General features: G+C 41.6%; 1 protein-coding gene across 10 annotated transcripts in view; it reads right to left on the bottom strand.

Annotated features, from left to right (window-relative positions):
* Positions 1 to 1,391: 1,391 nt before the first annotated feature.
* The window catches only part of TTLL10 (tubulin tyrosine ligase like 10), a 39,563-nt gene continuing 24,020 nt past the window's right edge, over positions 1,392 to 16,934 (bottom strand). For 7 of the 10 annotated variants that reach the window (XM_068916197.1, XM_068916192.1, XM_068916200.1 and 4 more), the window contains 5 exons: positions 16,432 to 16,603; positions 14,399 to 14,539; positions 12,856 to 12,972; positions 5,953 to 6,046; positions 4,005 to 4,923 (listed from right to left, as the gene is read on the bottom strand). In XM_068916197.1, the coding sequence (XP_068772298.1) occupies positions 4,529 to 4,923; positions 5,953 to 6,046; positions 12,856 to 12,972; positions 14,399 to 14,539; positions 16,432 to 16,603 (919 nt within the window). In that variant the 3' untranslated portion in view covers positions 4,005 to 4,528. Of the gene's footprint in view, positions 1,528 to 2,165; positions 2,245 to 2,298; positions 3,834 to 4,004; positions 4,924 to 5,952; positions 6,047 to 12,855; positions 12,973 to 14,398; positions 14,540 to 16,431; positions 16,604 to 16,934 lie in introns of those variants that run through there. The other 3 variants (XM_068916196.1, XR_011135836.1, XM_068916194.1) reach the window with 3 other exon arrangements.

A 16,934-nucleotide genomic window follows, 5' to 3' on the forward strand; every position in this document is an offset into this window, starting at 1 on the left:
GCAGGCATATAAATGGAATCTGGCACTTTTGCTGCAAATCCCTGGGGCAGAGCTTCTTCCCTTTTTGAAACAGGCTGAAAAATGGAGAATTGTGCCAAAGCCCCCACTGAAATAAGTGAAGTCTTCCTGCCTTGGCTGATGAGGTCTGCACGTTTGTTCCCTCTTGAACCCCCCTCTTGCTAGGGTGCTGAGGTAACTACTCTTTTTGCCCTCTACACGCTAGAGCTATGAGCAAAGAGATATTTAGGAAGTCATGGTTATGAGGGTGAATACAATAGATACAAAAAGAGTCTTGTGCTTTACCTCATAAACAAATGCCTTCTTTGTCTGATCCACTGAGAGAATCAGCAAGTGGAAGGAGAACAGCACAATGTAGCATTGACACATATCCTGTTGAAATAAGGTCAATTATACCTTTCTTCCAAAACATTTCAAATTTTAAAAATAGAAGGAAATAACATTTCTCTAGAGCTCCTCACCTTCCACTCCTCTTTTTTTAATGCAGTATTTAGTACATCTCTATGTACACACAATGCTGATAGGCTGCTGGTTTTAATGGGCGGTTGGTAAATAGGAACTATACAATATTTAACTGCTGGACTGTCTTGCAGTAGGTCACAGTGTGACTGAAGCTTTGTGTCAGTACCTTGGAATTCTATACCATCTTTCCTACAATGCTTTCAAAGTGCTTTTTGAACACTAATGAACCAAATCACAGCATTCCTGTGGGATAAGGAGATTTTACTCCTGTGCATATATAGACTAGGTATAGACTATATATAGACTATATGTAGGTAGATATAGTAGATATACACTGAGATGTGCAGGTAAACAGATATGAATCCATGGCAAAGTTGGAATAGATCTCAGTGCCCTCTTCTGAGTTCTAGATATTCTTTCAAGATCAGTGATAATGGTAATTCCTATGCATCAATTTTATCAGTCACCTCCCATGCTCGTGGAGAGGGCTTGAATGTTACCAAAACAAAAAAAAAAAATTAACAACCATAATGATTCAGGAAAAGGATAAGAGACACTTCTGACAAAAGGAGGATTTTTTTTCCCCCTCAGGGAATGCATGAAAAGGTGCCTGTAGCTCAGAGAAGTGCTTATGAAATCCATTCAGCTTGTGTGCTGACAGTGGTGAAAAAAGCTGAATGTCTTTGCAGTAATTCTTGAAAACAAAGGTCAGGACAAATTATGGCCTTAGTCAAGCGCTGGGAGCTGACTGTGGTTCTGGTAGTATGTGAAGTCCAAATTTCCCCCAGCTTTTTTTTTTTTTTTTTTTTTATCTCACTGGTCATAAAAGTTAAAACTTTTTTCCAGAGGTAGAAAAATCTCTTGCATATGACCCGGTGGTTGTAATATGAGAATGATTACCTCCATGTGATAACTTCTCAGAAAAACGAGGGAAGACCAAACAATTTCCCCAAGACAGTGGATATTCATTCCTTCCCAGCCACTGATAGGCTGCATGATCAACAAGTTCACTAGTTCCTCCCGTGTTCTTCCCCACAGTGTTTCTGTCTGGAAAGAAAAACAAAACCCAAACCATAGCATGTATTTCTTCTTATATACTTACCAGGAATATCCTGTGAAATAGCAGAGTTAGAGGTGAGAAAATGGAAACTAGCACCAAATGATGATAGTTTATAACACTTTGGGTAAAAGAGAGAGGGGGTGGCCTTATTATAGTCTAGACAATGAGAGATTTTAGCCTTTAACGATCTGTGTGAATTTGCATAAATCACATCCCCTTTCTGTGAGCATCTTCTCTTGACAATGGGGACAAAATGTGGTCCCAGGATAAATTCCAAAACTGACTTGCGATGACAAATTTGCTTGTGGGTTGAACCTTCTGACCCTTCCATGAAGACTTTCCTGGACCCTTAATGACAGGTTCTGTGAGAAAAGCAGCATGTATACTCGTAGGAAAAAAAGCTGAAAAAACATATCTAGGCCTTAAAGAGGATAGAACTGTTTGTCATTTGCTTTTAAAAGAAAGTGCACGTTATAGCATCTGGCACTTTACTGCAATGGGATACTGCATGAGAATGGTGCCATGGTGGGTGAGATAAATAGGCCTGTGATTTTCATCCTAACTCTACTTACAAATCTCTCTTCGCTCTACTCTACTTAGCTTGCATGACCTTGCTCGTACTCACGTCTTCTGTCTCTGTTAGGGCCACAGGATTATTAGGATGGAAGGATCCCTCACTCTGGCCTTCTGAGATGGACCACTTTCTGAAACAGAAGAAAACATGGGAAGGCAGAGAAAAGCACTTACACATGTTGTTACAAAAACAAGAAATTCATGCTCAGGCAGGAGACTAATTTCTGGCATTCTGGCGTAAAGTTTGGGTATTTTAGAACATTCTATTCCAAGACTGGAATATTGGAACAGCTGAGTAGACTATAGAGAAAAAAAAAAAATGCAGCAGATGCAGAACCGGAAAGCAGATGTGTCAAGGAATAACAACACCTGAACTAATGGGGGACATACCACCAAAGTTCCCTTCGTATTGAGCAGAGACTAAGGCCTAAATTCAACAGAGCATTTAGACTCCTAATTTTCTACTGGTGTCATACAGGAAAGTATGTAGGGGTGATGAAGGCCATTCTCACTGTGCCTGCCTTAATACACAAGGAGAGAATAAAATAATTTCTTAGAACAGAGTGAAATTATGGAAGGAAGTATATAATGTTGCTCAACATATGGCCTGAAGGAAAGACTACTGAAGTGGTATGATAATGATCTTCATGTATGTAAGAGGAGAGGAACAGTTTGTGTCTGCGGTGGATAAGATAAAGAGAACGGTCTTACATTATAGGTTAGCTATTAGAAAGGGACAGTGGTTTGTCTGGGGACGCTGCAGAACCTTTACCATTGGAGGCTTTCAAGGACAGGTTAGACAAGCATCTGTTAAGCAAGATTTAGGAAGAGCTGAGGCTGCTCTAGATGTGAAAGCAGGACAAAAGACCTCTTGAGCTTCCTTTTAGGCCTCTGATCTGCCCCTGGCATGTGACAATTTGGTGCAAAACATCTGTTTCTGATAAAACCTGAGCAGCGCTTGCCAGAGCCCCAGGAGTTTGTTGTGATTGCCCATCCAAAAGAAAGAGATGGTAATATCTGTGGAAGGAAGGAAGGAATGTTTCTACCCTCAGTTTCTTAAAAGCTGGTCCTCTGTCTTAAGACTGTGCCACCTAGAGGGACACACTGAGGAGGAGAAAGCAGGCTTTAGTGCAGGCTATGTAAGCAAGGGAAATAGGAATGACTTGTTCTACTGTCTTGCCTGAGAGATTTCAGGTAGCCAGCAGCCATATCATTTGAAGTTAACAAGGTTCATACTTCTGAGCAGGAAATAGGTAGATTTACTGCTACCTGCCAACAGCAGTGTTGCTGTCTTAGTTAACAACTACAACACCAAGTGAAAATATGAGGCATGCAGACCCTGATCATTGTGAATGAATGGAGGCTGCAGATGGATTAGAAGTATCTGACGCTCAGCATTATTGTACATTTTGGCTAGAAAAAGGGTAGAAGATGCAGCTTTTGCTTTAAGGGAAAACATTTCATGTCTGGAAAACAAATATAGCCATTGAATTTCAGTCACAAGCACCAAAAGCACTGTTCTGTTTGAGTAGAGGTGGTCGGCCATTTCTGTATGCCCGAAAAACTGCTGCCTACCTGCTCCTGCCTGTCTTCAGTAGCTCCATCTCATCCTGGCCTGTTTCTGCAGACCCAGCCTGCCTGGCACTCAGACTGCAGCACCCCATGCTTGATCACTGGCTCCCCTGTCTGCAGGTGCTTGCTTCAATCCACAGAACTGGTGCTGCAGTCACAGGATCACATGAATGTGCTTGAACAACAGTCAGAGAAAGTGCAGGAGGGGAAGGAAACACGCATGTACCCCTCCACTTTCTGTTCATTTAAATTCGTAGCATTTGAGATGTGAAAGCATTTCCTGTTGGTTTTAAACCTTCCTCCCTCCCCCTCTCCCAGGTCCACAAACGTCATTGTTTTCTGCTAAGATGATGCCCTAATGCAGTAAGTATGTGCTACTGCTTGGCTGTCACCTCAACCAAATGAAAACTGAAAGAGAGCCTTCGTATAGCAAGGTGAAATGTGCAAGGCATAGAGCATCTAATGAGTGAGGGACTTGGATGTACAGCTAGGAAAAGTGGGATGAACTAGGTGATTTCCCCTGTTGAGCCTTGGGTTTAGTCTTTGCAGCTTTTCTTCCTGTCTTTGTGTGTAAGGACTTTCCCAGTAAAAAGTTTGGCCAATTTCTGGGTTGCACCTTTCAGATGAAGATTATTCTTAAAAGGGATGGGTTTTAACATAGTAACAGGTATCTAATGCTCTGTAACTTTCCTATGATTTCTGGCTGGCTTGTTAAAATATTGCTTTCCTCAGAAGAAAAGTACTAACAGAGATAATTACTAACTTTCCAGTTGAGATTGATGCTTGTTTGTTTCTATCAGGTGAAAATCAGCAGGACACACACAGCGCATACAGCCTTCACTTTTATTTTCGTTTTGTGTCTTCTGGGCTTGTGAAAGCCCTCCTCCTCTGTAATGGTTCACAGGGTTTTCCCTGATGATTGAAGAGCTGTACATGTGGGATAGTTAGGACAGTTCGCTGACAGAGCTTGTTAGGCAAGAAACCAACCTTTTCTCCAGAGCAACTGAGCTTCTTGGAAGAGTTCTCCAGTGCTTTGGCAGGGTTCTGACCAAAGTGGCTGGGGCTGGCTGTGTATGGCCTCAGGTATCTACCCGTGCATGGGCAAGTTCTGAGCTTTAAGGGTTTCTGGCCAGGGCCTGCAGCATCTTCCTTATAGAGAAGCACAAAATGGCAGAGTGTCTCTAAAGGTAAAACACTCTGGCCCCTGAGGCGCTTGTTGAAAATCTCAAGAACCAAATCTGGAAAAGAAGATGCAGTTATGAGACAGTCTAAACTCACTCACACTAAAATATACCCAAGCTCTCACGTGTATGCACAAGGCAGTGGTGTGCGTAAGGATAGGGAGGGGTGAGGGAAAGTGGTTTCCAACCTGTGATCTGTGACATCTGTGACCTACTACTATTAAGACTTTTTTTTTTTTTAAGAGCAACTTTATTACCACTTTGCCTGCCTTCACTTCACCCAGCTTCAACTCCACTGGGAACGTTTTAAGGAATTTCAAGTAAGAAAAATATTGTAAAACCGTTGGCAAAGCAATACGGGATATGAGTAACACCCCCAAAATACACATATGGATGCGCACCAAGGTAACTGTATCTATGTAAGCATGGGTAGACTATTGCTAATACCTTTCATGCAGATAGAGGCACTCCCTTTATTTCTCCTTTTTACACATACAGCGAAATCATAGAAAATCAGGGATGGAAGGGACTTTGACAGGCCATCTAATGCATACTTCCAGGCAGGACCAGGTCTAGTTAACATACATCAGACTACATAAGAATTTTTTCAGTCTGCATGCAGTTCAGGTACTAGCTGCTAGCTCTGTTTGTGAGAATTCCCTGGTACACTGGCATCTAGGCACTGCCATAGCTGTATGAAGATACATTGTACAAACCTACTTAAATTTCTGCGAATTCAAAACAGTAGGAATGAGAAAAATGTGCAGGTGCATTTTCTAGGGTCATATATGAAGATTTAGTCCTTTTCACCTAAATATATGAGGAAAAAAATCTTAATTATTATAAAAAGGATGTTACCACTTCTTTCTCTCTAATGTGAACATAGCTAGAAAGACCATAACTTTTCCAGGTCTGTATGACGATAGGATTTTCAGTACCTTCTAAATCACTTGCATCTCACTGCTGAGTTTATCTTTGTTCCAAGACTATTTTGGAGCAACAACATGGTATCAACAAGAGTCTTTCCTTTGGCAAGCGATGGACATGGTTATCTACTACTAGTCACCCTATGACTTGTTCACTTACCAAGACTCTCATAGACTACAGTAGGAATGATGTCTCTCAAGACTTTGCAGTTGGTATGCAACGCTGGATTTGCATTCATCTCCAGAAGCCATACCTAGGAAAGACAAGTGCCAGTCAGAAACTTGTAAATCAGATTTGATCTCCGCCGAGTCATAGCAATGCCTTTTTACAGACTTACTGAATACCTTGGGAGGTAGGAGTACTAAAAAAGCCCAACAAAATCTCATAATCTAGTGTGCAGGCAGGACGGACTTTTCGTAAGGACTGGATGAACTATGCAAAACCTGACGTTTCATTACAATAATAATAATAATTAAAACAAACCCCTACCCCAAAACCCAGCAACAACAAAAAGTTCTTCTGAGGTTTCCTGAAGTTCATAAATATTTGTTAAACCAAGAGAGCTATTTGCAGTGGTTAACACCACCTTTATTGAACTAACTTGAGAACAACGCTACATATCATTTTGTGTCTCTAGCTGATACCCTTCAGATTAACTCTTCTGCTATATAGATGTGTAAAGGCACTGTCTCCCTTAATATACCAATTTCCACAGCAGTCTCTAGTTGCATTTTTTGAATAACATGAAATAAACATATAAGGAAGCTAGGAATCATATTTTGATTTGAAGTGGACTTGGGATCAGAACTAAGCAAACATATCATTGAGTTTTCAGTGAACCCTTGGCCTTGATTTCCTGGATAAGTTTTAGTGTCAGCTAGAAAGCCATATAAGATGCTAATTTTGCATATTTAGACTAATTTCATCTCTGTTTCCTTTTGAAATGCCACAGTCTGAGGCTACGAGCTACATAATGTGATAGTGCAGCTACAAATCTGTGTCCAGCCATACAACTGACTTGCATACGATTCTGTTTATTATTTTTGCTCCTTGCAGTGAGAGAAATTCATCTATTCACTTTCTGCCTCCAACCATATGGTGCTGCAACTTGTATATAAAACATGTAGGCATCATTCAGCATTTTGTGAGGAAGGTTACTTAATCATATAACAGGCCCAAGAGAATTTTACTCCTGGTCACTTGCCATGTAAGAAAAATGATTATTTTTTTCTGAAACAGCAATGTGTTTACCTGTAAATCCCTGTGAAAAGAAAGCTAGGCGTTAGGAAGACTTTGGCGGTACGATAGCCTTCACTTTGGCACTTTATTTTTCTAAGAATAAAATACACCAATAATTTCCGCTTTCTTGAAATACTTATTTTATTGAAGCAAATGAAAAGACTGATAAGCCAGGACGATGAAATGTTGTCTGTTTTTGGTTTTCAGAGGAGAATGGGGACAGCTGCTCGAAAGAACTGCTTTGCAGATGCCAATAGAGGGCAGTGAAGGTACGTTCCTATTTCTTGGCAAACGTTTATTCTTTTGCTCCATAAACGTCCTTTTTCCTATCATAAGTTCGTAAGATTTTGTGCTGACAGACAAAATCAATGAACCCTCATAACCGGCGTGATTAGTTTTTGGTTTCTTCTGCTTCTAAACAAATAGAACTGACAAACAGGAGGAGGAAAGCTCTCTGTGTTCACATCTATTATGTTGTCCATCTTCTACATTCTCCATTATTGTTGTATCTGAGCATTTCATAGTCTTTAAATGTTCTTAACCTGACAGCAGCCAGGGGAGGTAAAGAAATACCATTTGTTCTATTTTGGGAAGAGCAGAGAAAATAAGGCCCAGATCCATTAAGGTATGAATATCCCTAACTTTCATGGGAGACTTATATAGAAGTTGTGAACACCTGACCTTCTCCCTGCACCTGGCTTGCAGGTGCCTTGCTCAAAATTTCCTGGCAAATATATGACAAAATGAAAAAAAAACCAAAAACAAAAAAACCCTAGAACAAGTCTCTCTGACTTCCTAACCATGGACTCTCCTTTCTCTTTAGGCTTTTCAAGTGATGAGAACAATATTGAGCGCTCTTTGGCTATGGTCAGAAGTGCTGCTCTGGATGCTTTTCAGCTGGGTGAAGAGGTTACCGCTCCCTGCAGCCTGCTGGTACAACTGCATGTTCTGTCACATCCTAAACTAGCTCTGTCAAGACATCATAGGTAGGCTTAACAACTTTGAATAGTAAGATTTTTCTATAGGTTCTTGGACAGCATGCCAGACTGCAGCCTCTAACTACCTCACACCAGGATCAGAGGTCTCATTTCTTCTTTGTGTAAAGCTGGCTGCAGAATTAGCATCTGCTGAATGCTTTTTATTTTCAGCCATTTTAGTTGCTATTCTAGTCCCCTTGCAACAGAGTCATCTGCACTGCAGCAGCTCAGGGTCTTTGAAAGGAGTATTAAATAATGTGACTTGGCTCTGTCACATGTTGATATGGCAGCTAACAGACACCATAGGACCTGTCTTAGAGGTCCTTGCACTGCCGATATGGACAGAGGTAAGACTTTTCAGTGTACCGGAAATGCATGACTGGGTCAGAGTTTGGTTCTGTTGCTCTCTGTTATCAAGTTCATTTAAATGTATGGGCCTTTGTGTGCTGGAGCTGGCCAGGTGGAAGCTAAACATCCTGCTGGGGGCCTCAGGGAGGGCGAGGACATCAGTTCAATCTTCTAGAGACTCCAAGTGTCTCGAAAGCGAAGACAGAATGAGAACCCCCTGCTGAGGCTGTAATCAGAGATGTGTTCAACATACATATTAGCAATATGCACTTTTTCACACCACATTTTGATAGGTGTTCTCCCTTTGACATCAGTAGAACAGCCTACGTCTAACCATACCCATGAGACCTGATGGTCCTTTATCCATTTATCCAGTTACTTTATAGTTGAAGTTTTTTGTGATGCTTTGTACTCTGAAAGCTGCAATGTGCTATCTCATTATCCGCCAGTTGTCTCATTTTAGTTTGTTCATGGAGAAAATATGCTATAAGTAGTGTGAGACTGGAATTTATGAGCTTAATTTTAATTTTCATTCCTGACAGCGATTTTCTTTGTGGCTCTAGATAATTCACATGTAGAACAATTTTCATAGGTATTAATTAACAAAGGATGGTGTTAGGTATATAGAAGGATTTTTGTAAGCAGGTTAAGTGCTTGACTTCCAGTGAACTCAGTGAGAATTAAAGAGTACTTCTGAAAATCCTCACAGGCATTTTACTGTTTCTTTTGGCACCTAAAACACTTTTGAAAAGCTGTTTCTTATCCTTGCTGAATGCCCAATTAAATAAAGAGCAAATTATCAATCGGATCTGTATGCTTCACTCTTGAAAATCTAGGTAGTATTTTGGTGCTGAAAAGGGTGCCAATTTGCTTCTTTACTTGTTTGACTTCTGCCTCTTAGATGCATTATGCCTCAATGAGAATTAATCCCGTTTAACTAGGCAGGAGGGGTGTTTGACAATTAATTAGCTGATGTTGGTTAAGTGTCTTGAAGATATAAGCAGTTATTTAGGTGCTAATTATTTAATAAGCAAACTGCAGAAAAGAAGGAAAATACCCACCCTAAGTGTTCGGGGTTTGTTGTTAGTGTTTTTTCAACTGAACCTTTCAGAATTAGAAGCGTTCTCTTCTATCATCCTTTCTGCTTGATTCTAATGGGTCTACCTGTCTCATGATGGACCAAACAGTCTATAGGTAGTCTAGCTTTCCTGTGGTATATGCAACTCACTCTACCCCACCATGTTACATGGTTTCCAGGGGCTTTACTACTTACTACCTCCCACACCAAACCTGTAAGTGGCGGTAGTCATCCCTAAGCTTAAGGCATTACTCTGTGCTTGTTCTGGAGTCTTTCTTTTGTTTTGCCTTTGTAAATCTTGTATTTGTTGTAAAACACCACATAGGTCACCCAGCCCATAACCTTTTTCTTCCCTTGGTAGCCCTTGTTCTGCAAGCAGCCAACTGGCAGGCCTGGCCAAGACTATAGAACTATATCCCTTAAGTTCAAGGACCTGTGGGATGCAGTCCTAGATAAGTGAACTTCATACTCAGTGCACAAAACCTGACAGAGTGTGAATGCATCTGTTTATAAGCTGCACCCACACATGAGCATACACAAAACAACCTGCTGTGATAACATTTAGAGTAAAATGTTTATAACAGTTAGTATAATTAATGAAGAAATACTGGCCTTTGCAGTAACCACAAATAATTGTCATGCTTTGCCGTTTTGAAGAGAGATTGGTGGAGCCTTATTTTGTATATAGCTATCTACATCAGAACCAGTACTTAAAAAGGTTGGCTCTAAATCATCTTCAAAGCCCAAAGCTCTCCGCAGCAGGGCTGTCTTGTTCTGTGTTTGTGTAGCAGCAGGTGTCCTGGCAGTCTGACTTGTGACTGGAGCTTTAAGCAGCACTGGAATACCGGTCTGAAGTAGTAAGAGAAATAGCTTGTTCTGTGTCCTGGACGTGTCCTGGACTGCATGCACAGTCACAAACCAAATGGTGGGGGTCTTCAGATGTTGAAACCCCTTTAGCAGGCCTCCCTACAAGGGACCCACTTAGCAATAATGGAGACCCCAGGCTAAGCCAGTGGGGCCCTTTTTTCCCCCTCAGTCTTAACAGGCTTTTATCAGATTTTTGTAATCAGGCATCTGTATCAGGCATTTTGTAATCAGGAGTGGGCACATCAGTTCTGCAGTATCCCCTTGGGACCTCATACTCTTGGGGTGAATGAGCAGCCATGTCATTCAAACCAAGGGAACGTGACCTGCCTTAACTAGGGATTTGAGCGTCACCTTCATTTATGTACGTTTACCATAAATTGACCAATGGCTTAACTGCGTTGCAATCTGCTCTCTAATGGCTGGATAGCCGAATCCCTTTAGGCTGTTTAAAAATGTACACATCAATTTTACCAGGATCCTTTTGGAAAGAAACTCTCTTGCATGGCTGATGCAATGCTTTCTGAAAAGAGCTTCCCTGAGCATTTAAATAACACTATCTAAAGCTGTGTACTGACATTTACAATGCACCACAAGGAAGCTCCAGAATACCAAAAAAAAAAAAAAAACCTTCTACTCCAACAACAATAATAAAACCATATCTCTCACTTTTGTCTATTTCTCTCTTAAAAGTACTTTCTTCTTTTCTTAACCTACATAAGCTGTGGTTTCTCAACAGGCCCTGCTTTCCCAGTCTGCGTGCCTGAGAACTCCGAGGCAGAAAAATGCCTTCCAAAGACTAAATCAGGATGCTGTAGAGCTTTTAAGAATTATTGGGAAGTGATCGTGGGGGCATTTTATCTCAGAAAAAGAGGGAAGACGGAGGTAATGATGAGCTATAGGACTGAACACAAGACCATGTTAAATCAGTGTAAAGTAGATTCTGAGTATGTTGTCAAACAGAATGAAAGGGAGAATAAGGCCATTGTGTGTTAGAGATGGAGAGGACAGCATGCCAGATCAGGAGTTGTAATATCAGCCCGCAGAGGACTGGGAGTCTGCTACACAGAGCAGTGTTAACTGTGGGTTGAAGCGTTCAGTCCTGCGTCCTGCTGTGGTACGCTACCTCTAACTTGTGTATCCTCAGAAAAGTGTCTCTTGATGCACTAATGCATCAAAACAAACAAACAAACAAACAAAAAACCTCAGGTTTATTGCTTCCCAATAAGGGCAAGAAAACAAACACAAACCTATACTAAATAAATGCCTAAATTCACGCTTTACTCTCTCTCAGAGGTTCCAGGTTCCAACTTGCCAGGTTCCAGCTGACTCCATCACAGCTATGTTTTTTATTTTTTAAGCTTCTAGTTTCTCAGTGTAGAAATCTGCATCGTTCTTATAGATCATACTCATAAAGAAACATGTTTTGGTTATTTCTCCATACATAACACACATGGGGGTGTAAGTCTCTAAATGCTATGTTTTCACTGAAGCTGAGCTAAAGTTTTTAGCTAGTCAGGTAGGGACTGCCACAATAGAGTGACATTGGATCTCCTATTCTACTTAAGGTTTACACAGCCAGAGCTTTGCATGCCAACATTGCAAAAGACAAATGCTGCTGAAATTTGAGAAGCGCCAGTTTCTATGTCTTTGCCATTTACTCTCCCTTGCCATTGACTTCCTGTACAAAGGAGGCTATTGTTTGGGTGCCTTACCCTGGGCTGCATACATTATTTCCATTCTTTCATAGGGTTTGCTGTTCCCACTGCCCTTTCCTGGAATATGTTTGAGTTTCTTTCTGCTTTAGCAACAGCAGAATCAGCCAGATGGCTTTCTGTTGTGTTTAGGCCAGGTGGTTTTGAAGAACTGTGTTGCACTGAAAGAAGCACAATCACAGTATTGATCATTTCCCTTTCTTCTGGCTTTTCTTGTCTGTTTTTCATTCACTCTTTATGAGTTTGAGCTGTGATTCCAGCACGTTATGAACTCAGTGAGGCTGGCATAGTGCTAAATGGTAAAAGTATATATAGCAAACACAGAGATTCTGATGCCGACATCTGAATCGATAATGACTGATGCTTCGTTATGGTGATAGGGCGAGTTCTTTGTTGCTGCACTGATAGATACTCATCTTGTGTAAATCAGTATACTTCATGTGACGTTAGAGGCATTACACACTGACTTACGCTGGCTGATTATCAAGCCTGTTTGGTTTTTGGGGAGCGAGAAAACTGAGCAGGCATTAAAATTCCCATCCTTATTGCTATGAACTCTACTTTCCTGTGAAATTTCTGCACAGAACAGTTTCAGCTGCAGTAAGGGCTTTTCTTCCCATTCGGAACTGTTAATGCCAGGATTGCTCTGTGCAGTGAATGGATAGGCTGTACAGATGCCACGTCTTAGAGCTGGAGAAAAAAAGCAGCCTGTACTTCACAGTTGACTCAATGAAGGCTCTATTTAATTCTTTGCACCAGAGCCTGTCAAGCATGCTACACTGCTTTTATTAGATATCTGGCTAATATTATACCCAGTATCTGACAGTATTGTACTCATTACCTTAAAGTTTTCATCAATTAAAAAGTCACAGCCGATGAGATCGAAGTAGCCCAGTTTGCGCTCCAGTTTCAGTTTGGCTGCCAGGAAGCACTGCATCATGATCTGCTGCATCCTTTTCTGAGAGACAGAGAACAGTGGCAGCTGATCAGTTCAAACGTCAAGGGCATGGGAGTTGCTGTAAGTCATAGATCTCCTCTTGATTTAGGGACGTTTCTTCCTCCTCTGCCTCCAGCAGAGCCCTCTCTAGATTTGGGAGGATGTTGCTTTTTGCAGACCGCATGTCTGCTCGTTTTGGGTTGATTGGAGCCCCTTCTTGACCTCCAGATCTCCAGACCACAGTGGTGGTGCATGGAGAAATCTCAGTCTATGTTCCTTTCTCAGAATTAGTCCTTTGCAGAATCCTTAGCAGTGCTCTTTCATTTACTCCTACAGGTAGCAACTAGACATAATTTGAACACAGCCATTTCTGATGGTGATGACTCACAATCCCTCACAGCTGCACTAGACATAGTGATTTAAAGAAGCTTGGTGAGTTACAGCAACTTGTAGTGGGTGATACCACGTTTCGCTGAATTTGGAGCTGAAATGCATGCTTGAGAATTTCTGCCTAAAGTCATAACATAAGCTTGGCCAAAAAGTTTCTGATCTGAGAAACTTTTAGCAAACTCAACTACGTTTGCTTTTGAGCTCTTTTTCTAAACTGCAAATAATTTTAACAAAGTTTTTAGCTTCTTAATTTTCTTTGAATTTGGCTTTAAATTACAACATTACCAAAAACCTCAGAAAACTGTCCTCTGCCCCTTTCATTTCATCACAGCAAGTCACATACAAAACTGCTGCATCGTTATACTCAGAGTAATGAGTGGCAGAGTCTCAGGGACTCAGATAATTTCTTCACTGTGTTTCCTCTGTGAGACAGAAAGATGGTAGGAAATCAAGCCTGTAGAGTATCCTCATCTCTCCTCCATAACAAGAGAGAATCTCAGGCCCTGACAAGACTTTCACCAGGCAAAATGAGAGGGAAAGTGAAGAGAGAGACCAAGCCAGACAAGAACGGACCGCTCAAAGTGTAGTCTCTTTTTCAGGCTGAGACCCATCAGGCTTGAGAGCTCTCTAATGTGTACCTTATTTTTCCCTAAAGGACCATAGCATTGGGCCAGGAATGTGAATAGCATACTAGTATTTTTATAGCTAGTATTTATACTCATACTCTCTCTTTCTCAGCAGGTCTCCCCATAAAGTGCTAACTGAAATGAGCACAATGGAAAAACAAAACAAAAAAAAAACACCATCAAAGCAGCTCACCTAAGCTTTGTTGAAAATTTGAGTTTTTTTTTTTTTTTTTTAAACCACTAAAATTATACTCTTTGTGTCTTGACTTCTGTGTTGATCATCTGCAGGTAAATAGTTACCATGGGACCATCACTACCTTCTCACTCAGCACATGTGTTTCCTGGGGGGCTCCAGTGAATTGAAGGGTTGCTCCACATTCCAGCCCCTCTAATTAGGCAGACTGGCACACCATATGCTTGCATGCACTCACAGTAAACACAGTGAGAACCCAGTCCTTGGGGAGGCCGTTGGCTTTTCTGAACTTCTCATTAACGTAGCTGTTGAAGTGCTCCATCCGCCAAACTGTCTCCTCTTTCAGTTGGCTGTACAGGGGGTTCTTCTTCTGCATGTACTGATAAATAGGGAAACAGAGCAAAGGGAGGATTAGATTGCCAGCAGCGAAGAGTAACTAGGAACCAGCTTGCACAGCAGACATCCAGCTACCTTGAGTTGTTCCACGCATCTGGAGTTGGGAAGAACCTCAGGACCAAGTTATAAATGTGGAAAGAATAGAGCCCCTAGTCAGCAGAGCTAAACCTGAGCTAATATGCTGACTGCCAGTGCCCTGGGAGTCACTGTAAGCACTGTATCTGCCACAGGCAGAAGTGAACCTAACCCACATTGTGGAGACAGTTACCCAGGGTCTCTGTTAAAACAGCCATTTCTCTCTATCTCCCTCTGTGTGTATCTATGTACGGCATCTCTGAATCAGAGCCTGGCAGACAGGGAGAGGTGCTTTCAAGTCATAGCCTAATGATGTTCTCTAAAGTAAATCCCACTAGAGGCAGTGTCTACCTGACTAGTGGGGAGGAGTTAAGAAATGTATGTCTGGGAGAAATACATGCATGTATTCCCCGAGGAAACCAGGGGGAGGGCTTCTCTCTTCCACTGTCTCATTAAGCCCTGAGTCAGCTGGAACTTACTGGTAGTGGGATGTTTACCCTGTTCAATCAAGGCAAGTCCCCTTTCCCTGTAAAACGGCTCGGGTAGACTGCAACTACATCTGTGGCACAGTCACTTTGAGATAGAAAGCCTCTGATTAGCGATGCTGTCTCCAGGGCCTCTTGTCTTGTCTTTTGGAAATAAAGGAGGAAAGTGGCTGGCTCCCAGCAGGAGGGAAGGGTAGGAAGGGAACGAGGGCAGAATCAACTGTAATTTGAAAAAGTCTATTCTATTACCAGCTGCTCAAGTAAAGGTAAATTTTGTTTCCCTCCTCCCAGCAGGATCCTAGATAATTTAAGTTCTAATAAACATCTGTCCCTTGTTTAATATCAGTTGTGCCGTGGGAGCTGAGCACCTGAGCACCTGAGTTCCCCTGTGGATGGCCCTCTAGTTGAGCAAACAAACTATTCCAGGAAAACAAGTGGCATACTGATAATAGCATATATTGCAGGAAGCAGCAATAATCTTCTGTCCTGAACTGCGCTTCTACAGGAGTCATAAAACTCCAACAAGAACTAAAGTGGGTTTGCCTGATATGTCTCTCTGATAGGTATTTTGCTAGTTCTCAGAACAGAGCAGCATACTGGGAGGAGAAAATGGCTTTCAAACAAAACCATTTTCTTCCTTCTGATCTTTTTTGTTCTGTTTCAGCAGGGCCAGTTCTAATAACTGAAGAGCCTCATATGAATCAAAAAACTCAGGCAGGTTTAAATGAGGAGAGCTTCTATTTTGTGGAGACAAATTTGACAAAAGAAGGAAGGGGGTATAAGCCAGAACATAGGTGCCTAGCTCTCATTTGATAAGCAAGGCAAGCAAGGATGGAGATTTAAGGATGATGTGCTGGGTAGCCACAAGCAAAGGTTTCTTGTCTGAAGCAGCTTATGGTCTACAGATACATGAGAGCATAATGGCAAGAAAGAGGTCTAGGGAAAGAATTGTGTCAGCATAAGCACAGAATTGGTCTATGGCAGAGGACCGAACCTGATCCAGTATTCTTTCTATTCAGCCTTGCTGCCATGACTGACTATAAGTCCATATCTATTTCATGGGTGTGTGGACTTTGCATGCACGAAGCACATCTTCAGGCTTTCAAAAGTCTTTTTTGCTTCCCATCTCTGTCAGCCCCCTACCTTCTTCTGAACTAAGTGCACTTAGAGTGACTCCTGAGCAACACTTCTCTAGATCAACCATTTACTAGCCTATGAGCAGAAACAGGTCTCTATAGACTTAAATCTGGTCAGTGTCCAGGATGGTTAGCCGCAGATCTCACAGATTAGCTGAACAGCTTTGTTTCTAGCTTACCTGATTTGTCAGATGAACAGTCAGATCATCTGAAGTGGCATCATAATTGGTACAGGTCAACCGGACATAACCTTGGGCAAAAAATAATACGTATGGTGCTGTGCAGGCAATGAGGAGGTAGGACCGGACATCAAACTTCTTGCCTTCTAGGAGCAGAGGCTGGTGAATATACCTGTCAGAGCAGAAGTGCAAGACGTGGCATCAACAAGCAGCCATAATGCATGGCAGTTCAAAGTTTGCACAAAACCACATAGCCTGTTCATTTTACACCATGGAACAAATCGATTTCTCCTTATTTTTCTCTCTCTTTTTTTTTTTTTCGGTGAGTGGCAGCAGAGGGCGCTTGTAGGAGAGTAATATAAATGCCAAGAACCGATTCTATGAAGTGGAATAGAAGCTGTTCCTAGTCTCTGGAGTGGGAGGTAATTAAAGATTTACTAATATTTACTGGAGAATATACAAAGTTTATGTTTGAACACAAAGAGCACTTCGCAGAGCAACAT

The sequence above is a fragment of the Struthio camelus genome, chromosome 21 (assembly GCF_040807025.1).
Source record: "Struthio camelus isolate bStrCam1 chromosome 21, bStrCam1.hap1, whole genome shotgun sequence".
Taxonomy (NCBI): domain Eukaryota; kingdom Metazoa; phylum Chordata; class Aves; order Struthioniformes; family Struthionidae; genus Struthio; species Struthio camelus.